This window comes from Talpa occidentalis, unplaced genomic scaffold (assembly GCF_014898055.3).
Source record: "Talpa occidentalis isolate TD23 unplaced genomic scaffold, MPIMG_talOcc4v2.1 talOcc4.2, whole genome shotgun sequence".
In the NCBI taxonomy this organism is placed as follows: domain Eukaryota; kingdom Metazoa; phylum Chordata; class Mammalia; order Eulipotyphla; family Talpidae; genus Talpa; species Talpa occidentalis.
Genome location: NW_023602073.1, coordinates 15062020 through 15084121, shown reverse-complemented (window position 1 = coordinate 15084121; position 22102 = coordinate 15062020). Strand labels below are relative to the sequence as shown.

General features: G+C 42.7%; 1 protein-coding gene across 1 annotated transcript; it reads right to left on the bottom strand.

The window, feature by feature from the left end:
* Positions 1 to 4853: 4853 nt before the first annotated feature.
* Positions 4854 to 21292, bottom strand: LOC119253091 (probable small intestine urate exporter). Its single transcript, XM_037520748.1, has 10 exons — positions 21143 to 21292; positions 20285 to 20518; positions 20111 to 20198; positions 19821 to 19907; positions 16605 to 16723; positions 16322 to 16483; positions 13858 to 13990; positions 13633 to 13780; positions 12697 to 12787; positions 4854 to 4964 (listed from the first exon to the last, which is right to left on the bottom strand). The coding sequence occupies exons 1-10, from the start codon at positions 21290 to 21292 to the stop codon at positions 4854 to 4856; spliced, it is 1323 nt and encodes a 440-aa protein (XP_037376645.1).
* Positions 21293 to 22102: the final 810 nt, after the last annotated feature.

The following is a 22102-nucleotide window of genomic DNA, read 5'->3' as shown; positions in this document are numbered from 1 at the left end:
CACGGTAAAAGAGACCCCACTTGGAATTTGTTTTGAAGACAGAATTCATCAACATTGCAATGAGGTGGGTATGGGGTGAGGAAGAGGGAGAGGAGGGACCATTTAGAGACATCTAATTGATGGGTGACTTGAGCAAATGAGTCAGTGGCATTGTGTTCAATGATGAAGGGAAAGTGAGTGGGAGAACAGCTTTCCAGAAGCAAAAGAAGAGATCACCTTTGATATGTTGGGTTTGAAGTATCTGTTAGTCTCAGCAGATGGGACATTGCCAAGTAGATATCACGTGTATGAATTTATAGCTTGGGTAGAACTGTAACTTGAAAGGCATCTCCCTTATCCCCATATTTAGAGATTAAGTAAATGAGGAGGAAATGGCAAAGACATTAAGCCACTCTTAGATGAATTTACTCAGTGTCCCTAGCCGAGACTGACTCTGAGACTATTTCATTCGCATTAACGTGTATGTTGTTCTGCTATTTGAGAGCTCATTGTAGAATGGGAATGAACTTTAAGGTATCATGCAGAATTCTCCAGGGCTCAAAATTCTGTTAATTTAGTTTCTACACTGAGTACTTTCTATGGATGAGTAACATACCAAGTGGGTCTTAATCTTAGCTGCAAAAAAATTCCTTTGCACCCCAAATCTTCACCTGTTAATCACTTTGCAAATATGGGATTTCACTGTGTTTACTTCCTCCCAAACAAAATTCACTGGAAAGTTCTACTCTGTTTTTATAAAGTGCTGCTGACTATCTTTTTCTGCCCAAGTTGAGCATTTTGTTATCAGCAAATTCTTTTTCTACAACACTCAAAAAACAAACATGACATATAAATATTGTGCAGCAGGTAATTTAGCCCATTTCCAATATTATGTGATGGTAACCCTTTAAAATATACTCTAAAATTCTATGGGGACTACACCAGGGGCAGGATGGGGAGGTGGGGGAAGCAAACATTGCTTAAAAATAAACAATGATGTAAAAATAAATAAAAAGAAAATCAATAATAAGTATTTTATCTGGAAAAAATAAGATAAAATGTACTCTAAAATACCGTTTCGCCTTCAGATTAAAATATTTCATATATGTTCTCTGCAGCTATCAGATGATTTTATCCCTAGTTTTCTGGGGTTGCTTATTTAAAATAAAAGTGGCTTTTCCTTGTTTTTCAGAAGTATCTCAGGATAAAGGTATTCTCTGGTCAACCCAACAAGTTCTACTCCAAGACAGGAAAAATGACACCCTTCCATTTTTCTCAAGGCAAAAGCCCCATCAATCATCTCAAAAGCAGAATATTAAGGGGAAAAGACTGAAGACTTACCTTGAGGTGGAGTGCAGCATCCTCATTCCCTTCAAATAATCTCTAGAATCATTCTTTAATGTTTACAAAATTTTCTCTTCCAAAAGTAAATGATTACCTAAAATCTTTAGTTATTCCATTACCAAATGAAAGAAATTTATCTGATTTATGGTTTAATTTTAACTTTTGTTTTATGAGAAAATCTCCTGCATTCTACAAACCCAGACTGAGGTCCCTTACATCTAACTAATTTCCAGTCAGCATTAGTGTGGTTTCTGATCCTCTCTGGCCTCTCCGTTCAGCACTTTCCCCTTGAGGGTTCTCTTGCTCTTTTTAAATTCCCTTTTGGATAGAGTATATCTTGTCCTATTCAGAACTCTCCCCACTATCCACCTGTTTAAGGAGGGATATTGTCCATAAAGTGGTGTCATAATATGTTTTACTTGACCAAGATGATCTTGGTGATCTTCTGATTACAGGTATTTGCACAAGGTTCTTGAGTTTTCCATGAACATTGGCATCTTGTTATTTCTTCCAGTTGTCACCTGAGCCTGTCTGGCTTATAATATAGGTTTTTTTTTTGTTTGTTTGTTTGTTTTTTTCCTGAAAAGAACTATAGCTAAGCTATTGTTTTGGGAATTTTATAGGTTGTCTATTTGTTTCTCAAGTCGACAATAACATCACCTGAAATTAATAATAGCAATTTGGTTTCCCCTCCTTCGATATTTTTATCTCCACCACCAACCTCCTCCCAACCATGGACTCATGTCTTTAACAGAATTGCCAGAACAAACTTGAATAAGGGAATAAATGTATTCCTTTTTTCTTCACGACATTACTCAGTTTTCCTTTTACATAGTGAAGTTGGTTCTTCATTTAAAATAGATATATTTTGTTATCTTAACAAATTTTCTTTCTGTTCTCTTGAGCTTAAAAAATCAAAACACAGGAATATAAATTGAATTTTGAAATGTATTTGTAGCTTCTATTGAGATTACTGCTTCTTTTTCTCCTCTATGATGCATGAACTGTTTATACTTTTTAATTTTGAAAGCAGACTTCATTCCTGAGAGTAAGAAAAAAAGAAGTAATATTATAAGGACTGTAGGCAGAGATTGTTAAGACAACAGATCATTATATTTAGTTTTCAATTTCTTAGCATCAGGGAACCCATGGATGTCGAGCAGAGCTGGAAGCGAAAACAGTAGGCTCCGACACCCACGGGTTCCCACTTATTCCAGGACTTTGCAGGGATGTTTCTTGTACACTGGCTTTTCCCTCTGCTAGAAGGTTCCTCCCCAAAGAGCAATTTGACTTGCTCCTCCTTTGTTCCCTTGCTTCAATGCTTCTTTTTCAGTGAGTCCTTCCTCCATCATCTTCCTAACATTGAAATTCACCCCTTCTTCTGGGGCCTATCTCCACTCCTGCTTTCCCCCTTTCTTAGCACTTACTCTATCACTCACTGAATTCTCTATTTTGCTCATTTCCTCACTTTTCATTGGCTACTTTCCTAAAGCGTAAGCTTCTCATGGGCAGGGTATTTGTCTTATTTTATTCACTAAAACAATATACAGCACATACTAATGTTCAATAAACAGTTGTTGAATAGATGAATGAGTTCATAGATGAGTGAATGAGTCAGAAAAGGGGGACAATGTCAGCTTGAGGACTTCCTTTTTAAACATCCATTTCTGCTTGTATCCCTAGTCATAAGAAGGGGACTGAAGCTTTACAAAATGATGCACCCATTAGTTGATCATTTAAATTCGGAGCAACATTTTCTCTTTCCAGTTCAGACAGTATAACCGATAAACAGCACCACCAAGGAAAACCAAAGAAAGGGACTTGATGCCATGAGGAATAGATTTTCTCTCTATTCTTCATCATATTCATGACTTACTGGTAGAAAACCTCAGGGAGCACACAGAATATACTCACGTGACCAGCCTAGAGATATGTCTTCACAAAAAGGCGATTAATAATATTCTTAGGAAAAGCCCTCTTTATCTGCTATATATTCTGACAACCTTGAAAGCATTTTGAAATATATTTAGTTTTCAATTTCTTAGCATCAGGATAAACCAGGCAATGCCACTGTGTAAGCTGTGCAGTTTTGTCTGATAAAAATATCTCACAAACATGGGTTCCCTGTGTAAACAGTGTTGTGCCTGGGACATTAACAGGAGTAGGTTTTCTCCACCATCTTCCAGATTCATGGCTCTGGATTTAATTACTCTGCTGTGTGTTAGATCAGATGTTTACCACATACCTGGTTACACTGCTATTAATATTAAAATCAAAGCCCATGAGTTAAAAGAACATGATTTAAAGGTATGCCATTAATGCCATTAATATAGTTACTCATTATTTTGGTTCATTTCAAAATATCCCCAATACAGAACAGTTGCACAATAGGTAAAAAGGACCTTTGCTTAACCGCAAGTGTGAGCTGCTGGCATGATGCCCTGTACGAATATCTCGTCCTTCAGGATACACTTTTGCAATGTTTTCTTCAAAACTCTATTCTCCTACATAACTACAAACCAACCATCAATATCAGGTGGTTAACACAGATACATTATTCCACCTATCCCGAGGGAACTCATGGGGCCTTAGTCCACTTGTCCTGTGAAGCAGCTCACCTTGACTTTCTTCCAGACTTTCCCTGAAAACACTACACAGAATTGCTCAGCAGATGACAGGGCATGGGAAGAGCTTGCACATACCTTTGAACCAGCTCAGTGAAGAGAAGATGGAAAGTCTGGTTTCCTCCCTACCTCCACTTACAAAGCACTACTAGGTAACAAAAATTCCTGTGTTCGATTTAAGAACAAACTTACATTCTCGATTAGATTATTGAAATACTCATTTTGATATATAATTTACTGCATCAACTCACACGGGAACATGAGACCCCCGTACTGTCAACTGAAGACAATGAAGTTGCACACAGACCATTTTCTGCAGCCAAAAGGGTGTTTCCCACTTTTTTTTAATGTAACTGACATAACATAGGCTTATCATATTATAGGTTTCAGTGTACATTCATGTAAATCAACAACTGAATAGACCACCTATCCCCACGAAAGGTCTAACTCCACCTTTTACATATGGCCCCTTCACTTCTGGTTACTACTACTATGTGGTCTATGTTTTTGTTTTATTTAGTTTATTTGTTTTGGTTTCCTCATGCACCACCTGTGAGTGAAGTCTTACGGTCTTTCCTTTTCTTACTGTTTCACTAAGCATATTCTCTTGGTTCATCCCTGCCTGTTGTTACATAAGGCATGGAAATTCAGATACACCTATGTTTTCAGGCACCCAGAGTTAAATAACTAGGCTCTCCCCCACCCCTCTTGTAAATAGACAGGCAGCACTCCCAGAATACACTGCCAAGTTCCCTGACAAGATACTGGAGGCAAGTCAGTTGAGTTGGATGCTAGCCCATCACACAGGCATGGACTGGGAAGGTTCCATGAGGCAGGTGAGCACAACTAATCACCAGGATATGAGGTGTCACCAGGTGGTTGCTCAGAAATGGGTGAATGTCGACCCTATGCCCAATCTTGGACTTCGGCTCTTCCCAGGATGAGGTAGATGACCAGGCCTGCTATGTCCACAGCAGCTGCAATGAAGAAGACGTTTCTCCAGGCATGCTCAGAGTCCTGAGGTGAGAAGTACAGGTGATTATGGCCTCTAGTCTTTTCCCATTTGGCTGAGAAGGGCTTTGGCACCCTGGTGTCCTGGCCTACTGTTCCCACTTCCAGCTCTGCTCCGACACCCACGGGTTCCTGCTTGTTCCAGGACTTTGCAGGGATGTTTCTTGTACATTGGCTTTTCCCTCTGCTAGAAGATTCCTCCCCAAAGAGTAATTTGACTTGCTCCTCCTTTGTTCCCTTGCTTCAATGCTTTTTTTTCAGTGAGTCCTTCCTTCATCGTCTACCTAACATTGAAATTCATCCCTTTTCCAGGCCTCTCTCCACTGTTGCTTTCCCCCTTTCTAAGCACTTACTCTATCACTCATTGAATTCTCTATTTTGCTCATTCCTTCACTTTTCATTGGCTACTTTCCTAAAGCATAAGCTTCTCATGGGCAGGGTATTTGTCTTATTTTATTCACTAAAACAATATACAGCACATACTAATGTTCAATAAACAGTTGTTGAATAGATGAATGAGTTCATAGATGAGTGAATGAGTCAGAAAAGGGGGACAATGTCAGCTTGAGGATTTCCTGTTTAAACATCCATTTCTGCTTGTATCCCTAGTCATAAGAAGGGGACTGAAGCTTTACAAAATGATGCACCCATTAGTTGATCATTTAAATTCGGAGCAACGTTTCTCTTTCCAGTTCAGATAGTATACCCATAAACAGCACCACCAAAGAAAAACAAAGAAAGGGACTTGATGCCATGAGGAATAGATTTTTCTGCTATTCCTCATGATATTCATGACTTACTGGTAGAAAACCTCAGGGAGCTCACAGAATATACTCACGTGTCCAGCCTAGAGATATGTCTTCACATAAAGGCAGTTAATAATATTCTCAGGAAAAACTCTATTTATCTGCTATATATTCTGACAACCTTGAAAGCATTTCCCATATGGGAGGTTGTACAAATGCATAAACACCATGTACTCAACGGTGAGAGGGTTGTTTGCCTGACCATTGATGGGCCTGCCCACCCAAGCATGTTCCTGCATTTTTTTTGCTTTATTTTGTCACTTGCTCAGCATCTCACAGATTTTGTAAATATTTGATAAGTTCCTTCAGAGATAAGGTTACCCTTTCTAGAACACCTGAAAATTTTAAGGCTTCAGTTGAAAAGTGCCACATCCTTGGAAGGCAAATGTCCAGGCAAATCACAATAGATAACCACACTGTACATTAAAGGTGTAAGTTAAAATAAGCAATTATAAGGAAACTCCTCATCCTGGTTTATACTAAGGGACACAGCCTACAGAAACAGCTGGACTGGCCTTGATAAGAAACTGAGTCAGGAACAAAAAGCATGTTTTCTCCTGGAAAATAAAACCCTTAGTTCCCAGAATATAGGTCTCTACCTAAGCAGGATAAAGTCGAACATAGGTCCTTGTTTAACTAAATGCACAGACAATATCAAATAAAAATATTAATGGGACACCTGTCTAGAGAGTCTCTAGAAAAACCCTTGAAAATATCAAATGATTTCCTTTCCATGGAAAGTATAAAATTCTTGTGAGGCTCAGAATTTGAGAGTTTTCCCAGAGCTCTCTGGAAGCTATTTCTTGGCTTGAGTCCTCAGTGTTGATTCCTTTTTGTGTTTCACTCAATTTCCTTAAATCAAGACATGGGACCTCATGTGTCTCAGAGACTTTGCCTGAGCCCCAGGAGCAGACCCAAATTCAGGGCACCAGCAAGTGACCTTGACTCTATCTGATTCCTCAGAGCTCAGACTTGGTGACTGGTGACTACTGCCAGGTCATGTGACTCCAGGTTTGGTTGACAATCCCAGAGATTTTAAGGATTTTTATCCCAGATCAGACAGCTCCCAGTGTGGAAATCTAGTCCCAGGATGGTCCATTGCATGTGGTTATGGGTATTCTGTTTGAGCGGAAAGATAAAATTTGCTAGAATATAATGACCAACTAACCGGAGCAGTCTTGACTGTCTCCACAGGAAAAGGCCCAGTGCTCCCTCTGATCCACGTGTCCATTGTGTCTATGCGAGTACAAACCCACCAGAGGATGCTGAGACTAGATGCTGTGATGACTAGGGAGCGGTCCTCCAGGGGGAGCATTTTCACACAGCTTTGTGCTCACCTGGGCGTGACATGAGGGTTGATCCTCTGCACCCTGAGCTCCTACAGTTGACTGAAGTAGTTTGTAGGTAAACTGAGACAGGTAAAGGCCAAGCCCGCCCTGGGACACACCAACGAAGCCAGTCTATACCCGCACATAGATTAAAAAAGTTCAGCTAGAAATCAGCTAGGCAAGGCTGACTATGGGAAATGAGACTTCAAAACCCAATAAAGCAGGAGTGGCAGGGGATGCACCACATATCACCACCCTTGTAGGGTTTATGGGCAACATTTATGGAGGGAATAGTGGCAATTATTTCCTTGGTGCGAGGAATTAGCTAACAGAAAATTTCTTTGAAGAGGTCAAGTGGGGCACTTATAATTGTCAAATTTTCTATTTCCAGATGCAGCTAGAAAAACTGCTCAAAACTAAAACAGGCTACTAGGACAGTTATTTCCACTGATACCTAAAAGTTTCTAAGAGAAGAAATGATAAGGTCATGTCTTTGCCATTACTGGTGTTTAAAAAAGTTAAAACGAAAAGAATCTCTACTTAACAAAGCCAGAGCACAATCCACTAGCCCCTCCACTCTCATTATTGATGAACAAACAGGCGATGCAGCGCTCCTTTATCCTCCTTCTCCAGAGGCCAGGAAGTTTGGTACCTGAATCCTTCCACACCCACCTAAAGCACCCACTGATGGACCAGGCATTATTAGACTGTGTAGGAAGTTGACCACTCTGGTAAAGAGGCAGGCACTGCCTCTGCTGTCAATACCCTCTAGCATGCAGGTCTTCATAGCGGGCAAATTACCTAAAACATTCAAAGCCAGAGAAACAGAGACAGGGCCTCCCTGGTGGCGCAGCGGTTGAGCACTGGGTTGCGAAGCTGCCCGCGGCCTCTGCAGCGCTGGTTCGATCCCCGGCTGCTCCCCGGCCACCAGAGGAGGGTCCCACATGGCGCGCAGACCTCTCCTGCTGCCCGCTGCTCCCCTCAGCAGTGTACTTCAGTCCTTCTGCCTGCTCTGCTCCCCGCTCTGGCTCTGGTGAATTCTCTCACCCTCCCGTGCTTCTGACTGTACCCAGTGCATGTATAAACAAAACAAACAAACAAATAAATAAATAAAAAAACATGCCTCTATTAATAAAAAAAAAAAAAAAAAACAAAGCCTGAGAAAAAGAGACAGCCACCACAATTACCAAGCTGCAATGCATTCAAATGATTAAATAGACGAGGACAACCTGCCACCTCGTGGACACAAGTGTCAACACCAGAGATCCAGAGATTTCTAAAGAGAACAAAGATCCTGCAGGTTTAAACTAGTCACATTGCCTGAGAGCCTATACCTCGAAACTACCAACAGTGTTGTCAACCTATATTTTCTCCATCAGAAAATTAAGTATCAAAGATTATAAATAAAACTAAAAAGGTCCTATTGGACTATGGTGGAGGACTATAGATGTTTTGATGTTGAATGTGATATAGTAACAATATCTGAAGGGGGAGATCCTATACCTCTAAACCACAAACAGTGGTAAAACAGATGCATCAAAAAAATAAAAAATAAAAATAGAAAACTCATACTTGGGTTATGCAAAATATCGTACTGTGAGACCTTGAGGAAGATTCTGACTTAGTTCTTGAGACTAAACTTAACACTAGATTAGTACTGCTCCAAAGAACTAAAGAGAATCTGTTCACTTCTACAATCATTTTCATTAGGGGAAGTCCAAGCAGAAAGTCAAGGGATTCCCATGAGGACTCTGATCCATTCGGGAGCTCCTCTTTCTGTCTTGCATGCCATTACTTTCCCAGATGCCTTTTCTCAGAGTGAGAAATCTACAAATGGTGGTGGTAACAAGGTTCTCCACAAAACAGCAGTGTCAACACTAAAATAAATCTTAACTGGAGTCCCAGTTCTGGGACATGCAAACTAGGAGAAATCATTTCCCCTCCTTGTAAAACCTCTGGGGTCTGAACTCAAGGTAGAGCTCTCCAGTGGCCCTTAGGGCTCTTATAGTTAATGGAGACTTGCCCTCCTGCCTAAGAACCATATCTGCAGCAACTTCTTGGTGCTGAACTACAGAAGAAGCTCTGATGGATAAACATATCGTGTTTTCCTAATGCACCAAACTCTGCAGAAGTGATCCCAACTTCACAGCACACATAGTGTTCCTCAGCAAACTGGTCTACTACACATGAGCTAATCCTACTCTCCCTAAAATAATGATTCTTAGATGTAAAATTGATAGCTTGAACCCAGCACTTTGCTGCCAGAGAAACTTAAGGGAGCTGAATCTCACCATAATTGCATCAGATGAATTGATTCCCTTAAATTGCAGAATAATTTGCATGAAGTTTCAGGAATTAATCCTGTCTTTGTTTGGAATACAGATGCTAATGCCTCTGAGATTCATCCAGAATCTCACTGTCATTGCTGAGGGGTCAATCTTTGAAAATACCAATTTGGCTGAGGCACATTCAGCTCAATAGGTGGAATCTGTACCAAAGGCCTCCAAGTTGGCAAAAAGCATAACAGCTGTCATATATTCAGATAGCCACTATGCTTTTGGAAGAGCCCCACAGTTTGGAATGTTGTAGAAGCAAAGAGGCTTCCTGTCTTCCCCAGGACAACCTATAAAGAACAGGAAGCAGGCCATAGATTTTTTTTTTTTAGAAACTGATTTGCTCCCTCAATCTTTGGTGAAATTGCAAACACAGGGACACATCAGGGCTTGACACCTCAGAAGCCAAAGGCAATTGACCAGCAGACTGGGCAAGTATGCCAGCAGCATTGTCCAAGTAGAGAAAGAAATGCTGCTCTTCAGTGTCTGGTTATCATTTAACAAGGTTAAAAACTAAGCCCCCACCCATGCAGGTTACTTAAAAACTAATAGACAAAGGGAATAGATAAGGTTGCTGTGGGAACCGGGCCATAAGACTGATCATTTTGACTATGAATGCAGAAGCAGGGCCAGGATACATTTTGTGTCCGATGTCAGTTCCCAAGAACAGACATCCCAGAAGTAACTTGATCAAATCAACTCCCCACTTATGAGAAGCCCTGCGAAACAGGTTACAAAAGGGAGTCCCATGTCTTCCTACAAGCACAGACCTCTCCTCTCCCACCTGCTGCTTCTCTTAGTGTCGTATTTCATTAAATCTGTTTTCTGTTCTCCCTCTGTCTTTGGTGAATCTTTCATCCCCCATGACTCTGGCCTCATCCCAATATTTCTCCCCACTGCATTGTTTCACCCTCCAACTTAAGTAATGCCCTTTCTGAACTCCAGAAAGCCACACCTGAGACAGAGATGCAGATATGGATCCAAAAGGATGGGTGATTTCTATGAGGAAGTGAGAAAAATAGGACTAGGGCTCAACCATCACTCTAGTCCAACCCACTATTGAATTATTCTCATGAATTCACCCTCTGGGCACCTGACAAGATGGTTTCTAGGGATAAATGGTATTTTTGGAATCCTTCCCTGAAAGTGTTTTCTATCAAAAGATGTATGATCTTTCCTAAATATAATGCAGGTAAGTTTCTCTAGGTCCTATGGGGCTTTTCCAATGCCCACTGGGGTATTTGCAATCTGGCAGATGGATTCATATAGATGCCACTGATGGAGAATAATAGAAAAACTGGAAAGGAGATACAAGGTCAAGAACCTAACTCACACAAGTTGGTAGGGGTAGAGGGGATGAGTGTAAGCCATTAACCCAGTTATAAAAACCAAAACCCTTAGGCATCAACGCCCAGACCCAGAGGTGCAATACCCGAAACTATCAGACTGCTATAGAGAGTGTCAGGGTCACAAGCCACCCACCCACAAATATGAGCCCCTCCCTGAAAATGATAAAACCTAACAAGCCCTGACAATGCAGCAGCAGTCCATCTGCCCACCTGTGACTATGCAGGTGCTTCCTTTCGCTAACGTTCTCCCTCTGCAGGGCAGGCCTCCTGCCTGCCCATGCCCTGTACCTGCCAGGACTTCTCTTCACTCACTACCTCAGTGGAGGCTGCTCTCCTCAGGGCCGCCTGCTTGGAACCATGCTGGCCTCTCCCAGCAAACCTGTCCATTTTGGGGCAGCTCTTCCTGCCCGCTTGTGTCTATGTAAGTGTCTTTTACTCTCTGTCCCTTTGTAACATGGTGGTGCCCAAGAAAAGGGAAGTTCCAGTTTTCCTGCTCCACCCTAAGGAGGGTGGAGCTAAAGAAAAGAGAAGAAGCTTCAGAGGAGACTGAGGAAGGAAGGAAGCAGGATGGAGAGCCAGAAGGAGCCCTGGAGGAGAAACATGGAGCAGACAGACATCTGGAGAAACTACACTGGCCTTTTGGTCGTGGACTGGGTGACACAGATGTGGGTGAGAGACCCGTGGGGAGGTGACCATGGTGGGTTTTGTCTGGATTTTGATTTTGCTCTTTTCCTCCCAGACTTGTCTGGGTGTTTCTGATCCTTGTCTGTGGGTCTCCACTGGAAGGTGCTTTAGACCTGTGGCAGGCTTTGGGCCTGGCTCTGGGCCCATCCCATTTGGATGGAGTTTTACCCATGAGGGGACAGGTAACTTTGGGTGCTTGAACTAGAAACTATATTCTTTGCCTTTCCTGAATTGTTTCCTATTTGTACTAAAGTTCCTTTTCATTAAAGTCCCATATGTTTTATTTTGATGCGGTGGATGGCAGAACCTATTTAGAGCAGGCAGGTTTGCGGGGTCTGGGCTGCCCCTCTCCCTGCCCCGTAAGACATTTCCCTAATAAACCTGCCCTTTAAATATAACTACCATCTCTGTCTTGTGAAAAATTCACCTGGGAAACTTGCAGTGTGCTGCTGAAACAGGAGCTCTGGTGAAACCTTTCCCAGAGTGAACCCAAGGACCCCGCACTCCAAACCCACAGACTCCAAACACAACATCACCACCATCACGAGGTTGCCAGTCTGCCTAAATTGGGATTTGTCCAACTCTCACTGAAGAGAAAATTTCTATACAGGAGGGTCAAGGTAGCAAGTAGATGAAACTTTTTTGGATCACATCATTCCAGGGTTTCTGCTGGATTACAGAGTGATCATGGACTACACTTCAGTGGACAAATGACTAAGGGAACTACTAAGGTGTGACTTACTTTTCAGCATTTTCATTGTGCATCTCATCCCAATTCCTTAGGATTGGTGGAAGGAATGAGTGGAATCCTCAGAACCCATGTGCACAATTGACAGATGCTTATACCACAGATGCTCTGCAATAGCCAGGCCAAAGACCCTCTTATCAAGTCACTCTACATCTCATCAAGGAACTGGTGGAGAAGGGACATAAAATGCCAAGAGATAAACTAATTCTTTAAAGGAAATTGTCGTCAAAAAAAAGGTCAAGACTCTTTCTAGAAAATTTGCTGAGTAGCATGAGAAATGCATCTTCTAAAATCTCAGAAAGCATCAACTCATAAAACTGTGCATTCTCCTGCATTCCACACCAAACCATGGCAGCTTCCCCTTACACACTTGTGTTTCACAAACTGTGAAAGCCACATTGAGGAGGGAATGAAAATACTCTAAGTCTGACTTCTACTGGGTGACAATGCAGATTTGGCCTATGAATATTTCATGAGAACATTTTCTCACCTGATTTATGAAATAGCCAGTGATGGTAGTCGAGATGGCTCCAGCTAAGGAGGAAAATACTTCCGATAGTCCCCTGAGAAAGGCACTATACCTGGGAGACAGAAACAGAGGCAGAGAGAACATTCACTGGAAATAAAAGATTAATCCCAGCTCATCTGTCACAACTCTGTGTTTACCACTGAGGACGCCTGGGGCAGTGCTGACTTTGGACCAAACCTGAATGAAATGTCCTGATGGGAATAGTAGGATCCTGCGCTTACTTGGAGACTTCCAGGGGGTCACCTGTACTAACTTCTCACACTTTTTATACAAAATATACAGATTAGGGCCCTGTAGCTGGTTTATGTTCTTTGGACTGTGCTATGGAGCCTGATCTTCTAGAATCCAGGTTTGGTGTATAAAATATCTCTCTCCTAGAATATAAAAGACCTCTCATTAAAAAACATGGCTCCCCTGAGAAAAGGTATTTCTCACAAATATTGCTGCATTATTGAGGATGAGTGTGTTTTCTTTACTGTGAAATGTCTCTGGCAGCTATAGGGTAAAGTTCATTGACCTCTGATATTGACCTATATCAAGATAAATGTTCCTCTTGCTGTCCCCACCCTTTGCCTGCAATCACTTTACATGAGCTAGGCTTGTGGCGTTTCCAAGTCCTTTCAGGGACCCACCCTATGTGACAGTTGATGCCCCATGGAGGGATATCGCTGGGAGTCTCTGCTCACTGGGCTGTTCTGTGGCCACTGTCTACTCCTGTTTTCACTTTAAAAACTAAGTTTGATATAGTAGAGCATCTTTGGGTGTTTCAAGGAATTATAGTACTGACAATTTCCGTGACAGGTCTCATGTGTCACTCATATTTGATCTATATGTCGGAGCAGGGTTATGCCGATGGACCTGCACTGAGTTTCTATGAGGATAACGCAGAGTCCCTACCGAGGAGCAATATCCACCATGTTGAGAAGAACTCCTAGTTCACACAAGTTGCGGAAGATGGGAGACACTACCAAGATGGCAAGGGTGGTGATTTGGCTGGATCTCACCCAGGGCAGGAGCAGGTGGAGTCCACATGGGACAAGAACCCCTGGCAGGAGGACAAACAGTGAACAGGAGGCCCCCTGCGCGCCCCCCACATACCCTTCCATTCACCTCCATTCTTACCTAAGGCAGTAAAGAGTTTCCTGATGGTGTTGAGTCTATGGATATTTCTGGAGTGGAGAAAACCAGCGAGTTGACCTCCAAGGATAAAGGTGGGAAAGGCAACACATACCGGCAGAGCTGACATGACCCCACTCTGGGAAGGAGATGAGTGAGGGACAAGTCATCACCCCTCACTATGACTCAGACAGAGCTGTGGGGAGATTCTCTAGATCTGGGGTTATTCATTACATGCTCATCCCTCTAACACAAATTCCACATTACTGGTGTGAGTCAACATAATAATAGTGCTTGTGGATCAAGTTTCATAAAATTCAATTTGAGGGGTAAAAAACCACTAATTCTTCCTGTATATATAAAGTTTCCCTGGAAAAAAGATATTTAAAAGAAGAAAATTTGTTACAAAAATAGGCTAATAATTATGAACACACAATTAGCAGAGAGGGAAAAATGTGTATGTAAGGACTGTGTTAAAATGGTTTAGAGAAAAATATTCATGTCTGTAGGCTTGGATTCTCAAAAGGCACAATGGGAAAAATTCTGAGAAACTCTTAAAAACTGTATGTGTGGAGTGGGCTGGGAGAACAGGGGAGATTGGGAACAGGAAGACAGCAAGATGTTCCAACTGCCTTTTTATATTTTAAAAGAGATTTTAAAATGGGGAACCCTGTAATTATCAATTCAGCTTCTATTTTAAATGACCAATAAAGAGAATAAGGACAGAGGACCACTCTTTGGTTTACATAATCCAGACAATGAGCATGTCACTCTGATCTGGTCCAAGCTGTTCATTTAATGGATGAGTAAACCGAGACCATCGAGGTCACGTGACTTAGTGAGAAATTACCCTGAGAGCAACGAGTTCAGGTCTCTTGACTTCCCGTGCTGGGAGGGCACTGAGTTCTCAACTCTCTTTCCAACCACTCCCATCAGGTCCTCCTCAGCCTTGGTGTCTGAGGGTGAGAGCCCACGTAGCCTCACTCCAGAGACAGATCATCCCCAACAGCAGCTGTAGGACGTCCCTCTCTCATTCTGATGCCCTAGCTCTCTAGATGTCTTGTTTTCTCACTCCCTGGCCTGTGTTCTGTTTTTCATCTGCTTCTGGTCCTCCTACCCCATCTTTGGACTTACTGATCTCAGCACACCAGCCTCCTTGTGTGCAGGAGCCCCAGGCTCTGACCTCTGCTAAGAGGCTAGATCTCTGTTATCTCTTTCCATGTTTCACCAGGGAGCCCAGTCACCCTGGGGACACTGCTTTTGATTCCAAAGGGTGAGAAAAGCAATAATTCAATGACCATGTGAATATACCTCTCAGTGAGATCTATACCCTCCTTCCCAGTATTAGAATATCCATTTAGCAAGAATTGAAAAGCTCCTGTCAGCCAATCAACAATCTGTTCATTGAGTGGAAAATCAGAGAGCACCACACATATGTGCACTTAGTCTATATATGTTAAAATTGAGAGAAATGTTTTTTCTTAAAAAATTCCTATTATTTGGGCCTCCCTTGGTGACACAGGCAGTTGAGTGCTGCGCTGTGAAGCTGTCCGCAGCCTCTGCAGTGCCAATTTGATCCAGGCCCGCCAGCGAGGGTCCCACATGGTGCAGTAGACCTCTCCTGTCATGCCCACTGCTCCTCTCAGCAGCGTATTTTGTCAGTCTGCCTGTTCTGTTCCCCACAATTTCTGGTGAATCCTCTCACCTTCCCGTGCATCTGGCCTATACCCCAGTTCTTGTACAAAAATAAATAAATCTCTTTTTTCCCCCAAAAGATTTATTTATTTATTTATTTATACAAGCACTGGGTAGAGTCAGAAGCGTGGGAGGGTGAGAGAATTCACCAGAGCTGGATCAGGGAACAGAACAGGCAGAAGGACCGAAGCACACTGCTGAGGGGAGCAGCGGAAGGCAGGAGAGGTCTGAGCGCCATGTGGGACTCTCACTGGTGGCCAGGGATCGAACCAGCACTGCAGAGGCTGCGTGCAGCTTCGCAACCCAGCGATCAACCGCTGTGCCACCAGGGAGGCCAAATAAAGAAATCTTTAAATAAAATTCCTACTGTTTTTTGTATAACAACTATCATGTCTTACTTTCAGTGTGTTTCTGATTCCTATGTCACAAACTTCTTAAAGATAAACACAATTTTATTAAACTTTGTTGCTTACATGCAACAGAGTGCTTTCACTGGAGTTATTGTTCAGAATAAATGTAATGTTTTTGCTTAGGCCTCTTAAAAAGTGTGGCATTCTCTGCATGTGTGTCCTAGAGCCATTCCACTCTCTTCCCATTAAAAGAAGATTTCTTTTCAGTGACGCAAAGTCTCCAAACAAACACTCAAGTGAACCAGGTTGCATTTTCTCCCTGACCATCCTGGGCATAATCCTTGAATTTTGAACCAAACAAAAGACAGAAAATTTTATAAAGAAGCATTTAACAGAGGAACAGAATGAACTTCCTCTGTACTTACATTTCTGAAGTTAGCTTCAAGTACAGTGTTGAAGTATGTTGGTGTGTATGTTATTATAATATAATTACGCCAGTATATAGAAAATGCAGACACTAAAATGGCCCAGAGTGGCAGGGATTTAATCATAGCCTTAATGGGAACAGACCAGCCTGGAGATCTGCCCTAGAAGAAAGCAGAAGATAATGCCCCCTCTATTAGAAGCCAGGAGCTTTGCTCCACTGCACATCTCACCTCTAACACATACAGACAGACATGGAGATAACAGAGGAGTTGCTTAGTGCACCTGTTCAGCCAGGGAAGCCATGATGTATTCCTTCTCACCAGTGCTCATAAACGGATGATTCACAGGGTCCTCATAGACAAGAAGAAACCAGAGCAAAGAAGAGGCACAGCCTATTACACCTGGGAGAAGAGGGTTCAGTTAATACTGTCAATTTGACTTTGACCTGGGGTGCATCCTGTGGTCCACAGTGACTGACCCCAGTCCTCATCCTTAGTCTAGCATGCACCTATCGCTGGAGGAGAGGACTTTCCCAGCACTTGATTTTGGCCTTGGTCACACATATAACTTGCTCGTCCATGCTTTAAGAACCACAATATTGTTTCCAATTTTCTTCTAAGGTCTTAGCCATTGTCATAGGAGGAACATGGTCCAAATTACCCATTGTCAAATACCCAAGGCAGATACAAGACACAGAGAATGGAGCTGCACAAAAGGGGAGAACAAATGATTTCTTTTGAAGCAGAGTTGGGGCAGTTTTGAAATGCACCATTGCTAGAAATACTAGTGAGCTTACCTTGCTTGCTACAAACCTTCTCACATGGAAGTACTGGAAGAATTCTTCTCCTGCAAAGTTTTGCAATACTTCTGCAAAGTTCCTTCCATCATTTAGTCCTTCCAAAAGCACTACCTCTAGCACTGAAGACTAAGCAGCAGGCATATGTGCAAGTGATTACCCGGGAAATTTGTAAATTTGAAATTCATCTTCAACAGATGGATTTTCCCTAATACAAACATTATCTGGAATTTGCCAACACAGGATTATTGGTATGCTCTGAAAACAAAATTCATCTAAAAAGTCCCTTCTTAGGTCATTAAGAATATCTCAAGAGCTCTCTTTACTTGCTTGGTTGTGAATGACACATCCTTCACAAACACAGAGCAACCCATAAACACCAAGATTTTGTTAAGATTTTGAGAGTTTAGGAAGGCAAAGCACAGTTTTCTCAACAAGAAACTTAAAATTAAGTATGGAGGGATAGACGTGAAAATTAGCACTGGTGAAATTTAGCACATTGATAATGTAGGATGTTAATAGATTCCGTGGGTATTTAGTGAGTTCCTGTCTTAAACATGCTATTGCTCTTTCTCAAATCATGAGCCCAGCATCCTCTCCCATTGCTTGAATATTTTTTTAGCCCATTCTTTTTGAAATTTCTAGGACAGAACACTGGTAGATTCATGTGCCATAGTGATCACACTTAACATATTTTCTTCTAAAAACCATGACCTGATAAATAAAAACCACGAAGTAAGAGCACCATCCTCTAATGAAAACGCCAATAGACTGAACCTCCAGGTCCCACCAGATGAGGCAGGTTGCACATGGGATTTAAAAGAACATTGTAAAAATACATAACCTCAAACATTAGTCAAAGCAGATGGACTGTTCCATCCATGACTGAGTATGGACAATATTGCAAAGTAGTAGACCACTGCCACTGGAATACTCAGTGTGACTTTGAAAATTTCTGTCTCTGTGTAGTTCACCCACTCCTGAGCCTCACGTGGTCTGCCCTGCTCTGCCTCCTGTATTGGCTGATTCTCTACTCCACTCAGTTCTTTTACCTATGATCATGTCTCATTCCCACACTTTCCTGGTTGAGTAATATTAAGAGAATGTTAAAACAAGTATGAAATAAGTAAGCCTGGCTAAAACTATATTCCTACCAAGATAACCTGTTCAATAGCTTATGAAGCAACCCAGGTGGCCTCCTTCTTTGGGTTGAATTTAGAAACTGAAGAGAATGTGATGATGTCTCTAAAGTCATCCGGCTATTTTAGCTACATGCTCGAGTTCCCTGAACTTAAATGTGATTTGTAGTCTCTCATGATGAGGTCTGACATTAGCCACTTCTGTGGGTCTGCTAGAATGAAAGACTGCGTAAGCTGCCGTGTGGGCTAGGCAGCTCAGCCTTATGTGCACAAAGCCCATTAGGCCCAACCAATCCATTCACTCCTGACCCTGCAGAGGCATGTGGGTAAGTAATTTTCAGGCTTTTCTGCCCTGCACCATTAGGATTGCATGCCTGATGGGGGCACCTGCTTTTTGTTACTTTGTTATTTTTGTTATATTGTTTACTCTTGTGAGTAATGACTGCAGTATTGATATGTTCGCCAAGAGAAGCAGAGGCAAGAGAGAGAACAAGAGAAAGAGTGAAGATTCACCAAGGGCTGGGAGGCCTGCCAGCTTCCTGACACACCCAACACCACCCGGCACCCCTGCCTGCCGTGTACCTGGTTGCTGCACTGCATGTAAAAGCTCAGGAAAAGCCTGAGGTAGCCACCAAGGGCTCCAGGACTCTCATTTACCTGGTCTGCTCCCGATTATAGAAAACCTACACTGTGCCATCCTGGCATTACAGGCGCCTCTTAATTTAAGCAAGAGCTGATGCATAAACTCCTGTGACAATGAGCATATGTCACCAGGCAGGACCGGGAATGCTTGGGGAGCTGCTGACTGGTATATAACTTTGCGCCCAGAAAGACATCAGCGGAATGCCTTGTTAACAAGATGGGTACCAGAAGCCAAGGTCAGAAAGTTTGATTTTGGTCTCTAACTTTGGGCCAGAAAACTGGGCTGTAAATCTGAATTGGGTTCGCAGAATCCTCTCTCCTAAAGTGCAGTTAACCTAAACATGCATTCCTTCTTCCTGGCTTTTTTCTCTTTGTCCTCCGGCCATGAGTAATACTCTGCATAATCACTCCCTCCATAAAAAGGCAAGGTTCTGCCTTCTTCGTAGCATCTTGCTAGAACAGTTTGCTCCATGACTCCCGTTTCTTTGTCAGTGTGGTGATGCCTTGCTGCAACAAACTTCAGTTAAAAAAATATCTATACGGGTCCTCCCTGGTGGCGCAAGGGGTTAAGACTCAACCTGTGAAGCAATCAGCAGCCTCTGCAGCATCAGTTCGATTTGCTGGCCCTCGGGGATCTACCTACGTGGTGCAGCAGATCTCTCCTGACTGGCCTGCTGCTCCCCTCAGCAGTGAACTTCGGTCAATCTGCCTGTTTTGCTCCCTGCCCTGTCTCTGGTGAATCCTCTCATCCCCCACACCTATGGGCTATACCCTAGCTCTTCTCTCCATAAAGAAATAAATCTTTAAAAAGAATCCAAATCCGTTAGGATTTGGCAAACCATAGATGACTTGGATCAAGAAAGCACACCCAGCATTCTCTGTCCTAAACCAAAATTCTGAGGTGGAGGAGCACAAACTCACCAAAGATATAGAAGACATAAGGCCATCCTATGGTGTCACAGAGGAGGCCTCCGACAGAGAGGATGACGATGCTTCCCAGTAATGTTCCTACAGAAGAAGTCAGGGTATTTCACATGAGGGCGTCAGGCTTGGGACTCTCTATGCCTCCTACAGTTGAAACTCAACCAAGATGAGTTCCCAGCTTTAGTAATAAAAGCCGAAATCCAGACAACCTGCTGTCACTTCCTGCTCCTCCACTCAGCAGCTGTCTGGTGATGCAGCATAGAGCTGACAATTAGGGTGCCAGTTACCTGATCGAGCAATGGCGATGAGCTGACTCCTTTCCACTGGGGGAGCCCATTTGACCCAAATTGAAAACTGACCTGTTAATACCATGGTCTGTAAAATAAAAATAAAAGTTTCCTTCTTAGTATCTGAGGTCACGTTGGAACCCATGATCTACTCACAGTTAAAAATCTTGGTACCTGGGCTATGCCTTGGACAACGCGAAGGACAACGAGCAAGGTCACCCCAGTATCAGCTGCCAGTGGACAGAAGAGGGTCAGGACTGAGGAAATGACCAAGCCAGCACCAACCACGTACTTGGCTCCAAATATTCCAGCCACATAGCCACTAGGGATTGGCGCCAAGATTGTGCCATAGTTGAGTGCGCTGAGGATGATTCCCTGGATCTCAGGATTCCAGTCATACACAGGGGCCTAGATGAAGACAGCACACTACTGCACTACTGTTAATCTTTGGACTAAGAGGCAGAAAATGGTAATAACTGGCAGTTTCTTTTCCTTACTCTCAATTCCTCTAATCCAACAATTCTATCAAGCAGAGAGAGAGAGAGAGAGAGAGAGAGAGAGAGAGAGAGAGAGAGAGAGAGAGAAAGGGAGAGAGAGAGAGAGAAAGAGAGAGAGAGAGAGAGAGAGAGAGAGAAATTCAACCTAATCTTTCCCCGTTCACAATTTCCCTGCCTCCCCAGATAACTTACCAATTAAAATCAGAGCCTAAAAAGAAAGAATCCTATAAATGAGCAGCATCTCCAAGATAATAAAAATAAGGTGAAAAAAGTGGAGAGTATTTAAATCTGTGAAACTTCTATGTAGATATCTTCACCATTTTAGGGGAAGAATTTATGTGCACTGAATGACAGAATCAGTTTCCTTCATTCTAGGTGAATCCATGCTAACACATAGACATTAAATAGGGATATAAGCTCCCTAGATATTTTGTTCTATATAATTCCTGGAACATATTAGATACTCAATAAATAAGCTTCTTCTTTTTAAAACCATTTGAATTGAAGAAACAGTCCACAGTCTCATTCAACTTACCACTGCCTTGAGTTCCTGTGGAGTTTCATTCCTGCTGTCTGGGGCGTCAGTAGGAGGCACGTCTGTGGAGGCATTGGGTTGGCTGGGCCGGGCTGTGTTGTTCACCATAGCTGGCATGGCGATGCTAAAATTCATTTGTTGTGTGAACATTGAAAAGTTACAGAGAAGCATGATGAAGGCCAGCCCATATCGGGCTGAGCAACAGCCTGAGTGGGGAAAGCACAGAAAGTCAATAAGAAGCTGCTTTATTTTGCACCCTCCATGCTGCAATGGTGTTGTTGCAGGATCACCTCATTTCCAACATTGCCTTCCCAAGTTTCCTACCTGAGAGGCTGGGATGTAGGTGATGCCATTTATGAGCAGGGAACATAGTATTTTGGGGGCTGGGTGATGAGACTTTAATGGTGGGTGAGGTAGAGAATAGAAGCACATCAACATCATCTTTAAATTTTTAGCTAGCCTTGCACAAAATGTGCCAGTGTTGCATGAGAGCCCTGTGGTGATCCCAGAGTTGTGTGCAGATAGAGATGGACAGGAGCTGAAGGGTTGATTGCATTGTCCTGTCCTCATGGCTTGTGGGTGCTGCACATTCTGGCTTCTGCCACGGAGCAATGCAGGTGGAGTGGCCAGTATTGTTTCCTGTTGTGTAAGGACACTCTTGGTAGGAGTTAACAGCCAGACCCCAATGTGAGTTTGTTTCTGGGAGCCTTTATTTGAGACTCTCCCATTCCCCAAGCACAAAAATTTACAGTGAAATTTGGATCTCCCCCATATTCATTGGGCAGAATAATCTAAGAAGGATCACTACATTTAAACTTTGCCTTCTCTGCGCCAAGAACCAGGATGATGCCCCTTGCATTCACGTCTGTTTCTCTCCCAAGGCAGAATTTTACAATTATCTCCACTGAAGTCCAAATGTTTAAAGTGTCTATGGCTGTTTTCATAAATAAGTCCTTTTCT

Bases quoted from the DNA above. Each gene is read 5' to 3' on its own strand.
- LOC119253091 (XM_037520748.1), bottom strand. From the start codon at position 21,292: ATGTTCACACAACAAATGAATTTTAGCATCGCCATGCCAGCTATGGTG. The intron at 19,908-20,110 runs GTAACTGGCACC...CTTCTTCTGTAG, and splicing joins CATCGCCATTGCTCGATCAG to GAACATTACTGGGAAGCATC. The intron at 12,788-13,632 runs GTAGGGACTCTG...TCTGTCTCCCAG, and splicing joins ATGGTGGATATTGCTCCTCG to GTATAGTGCCTTTCTCAGGG.